The following is a 1,394-nucleotide window of genomic DNA, read 5'->3' as shown; positions in this document are numbered from 1 at the left end:
ATGTGCGGCTTCGTGATGGCCCACGTCCTGGGCGTGCAGTACGCCGTGTTCTCCACTGGCCTCTGGTACCCCGCCGAGGTGGGCGCCCCCGCGCCGCTGGCCTACGTGCCCGAGTTCAACTCGCTGTTGACCGACCGCATGAGCCTGCTGCAGCGCATGAAGAACGCGGGCGTGTACCTGGTGTCCAGGCTCGGGGTCAGCCTGCTCGTGCTGCCCAGGTACGAGCACATCATGCGGAAGCACCGGCTGCTGCCTGCCACGTCCATGCCCGACCTGGTACAGGGCTCCAGCCTGTGGATGCTCTGCACGGATGTGGCGCTGGAGTTCCCGCGGCCCACGCTGCCCAACGTGGTGTACGTGGGTGGCATCCTGACCAAGCCGGCCGGGCCACTGCCGCAGGTAGGGGACGGGAGGGGTCGTGGCGTCGCTGCTGCTGTGGGAGGTGGCATCGGGGAGTACCCCCCCACTCTCCCCGTTCCTCCCCACCCGCGTCCCATCCCACCCCGCCTATGTCCCTCTCCCCGTGAGCAGAGGGTGGCCGGTGGTGGTTTTTGTGGGTGTGGGCCATGGCACGTGAATGGGGCCCCGTCCCTCTGAAAGCAGCCGCAGGCCTGTCCAGCTCGGGTGCCCAGTGGGCAGGGCCGCTGGCAGGGTTTTCTCGGTGTCACGGCAGTGAGGTGGGGCAGTGCTTGCCCCCACCCGGGGGCTGCTGGCGAAGTCAGCAGCAAGCATGGCCGTGTGGCAGCCCACCCCATCACGGTTCCATTTCAAGGACCGTTGTGGCCCTTGGGGAGCCCCGTCCTTCCCCGGGTCAGGCCCGCTCTCTGGTGGTGGTGGGGCTGCCAGCGATGGCTGGGATCCTGCTCTCCGTCCTGGTCTGTGTTTGGGGCTCACACTAGCGGGCGAGTCCCCGCCCTCTGGGTTTACAGTTGGCGCCCCGGGGGCAGTTACTGGGGGCGCGGCCCGCTCTCCCCAAACCTGAGCCCAGTCCCCGCCTCCGCCGCTGGCACCTCTGCCGACTGGCCAGTTTCTAGCTGCCACCAGACACTGACGGACCCAGACCTGCCAGGGCAACGGGAGCCTATGACCACCTTCTGTCCCCCAGGCAGTGGGGCAGCTCAGCCAGCGGCAGAATCCTCCACGGGTGGCAGCGTGATCTGGCTGTCCCCGCAGACTTTGCTTGTGCTCCCACTAACGCAAGTCTAAGAAGCATGTGACATGGGACTGTGGGGCCGCCGGATCTGTGCCCATCAGCCGACTGTTTCCCACAGATGCTGCCCATGGGTGAGGCACAGCAGCCTCTGAGGTCAGCTGTGGGGCGGAGGTGATCCGATCCCAGCCCACCTGGCCTCCAGGAATTCATGCGGTTTACTGATACCACAATGTCCCCCCGC

General features: G+C 67.0%; 1 protein-coding gene across 1 annotated transcript; it reads left to right on the top strand.

Annotated features, from left to right (window-relative positions):
* Positions 1–1,156, top strand: LOC105309074 (2-hydroxyacylsphingosine 1-beta-galactosyltransferase-like). The gene is made up of 2 exons (XM_023526000.1): positions 1–399; positions 1,106–1,156. Exons 1-2 carry the CDS (start codon positions 1–3, stop codon positions 1,154–1,156), a joined length of 450 nt encoding a protein of 149 aa, XP_023381768.1.
* The last annotated feature ends 238 nt before the right edge of the window (positions 1,157–1,394 follow it).

The sequence above is a fragment of the Pteropus vampyrus genome, unplaced genomic scaffold (assembly GCF_000151845.1).
Source record: "Pteropus vampyrus isolate Shadow unplaced genomic scaffold, Pvam_2.0 Scaffold666, whole genome shotgun sequence".
Taxonomy (NCBI): Eukaryota; Metazoa; Chordata; class Mammalia; order Chiroptera; family Pteropodidae; genus Pteropus; species Pteropus vampyrus.
Note: the sequence above shows the minus strand (reverse complement) of the source record. Positions and strands in the feature narration are given on the sequence as shown.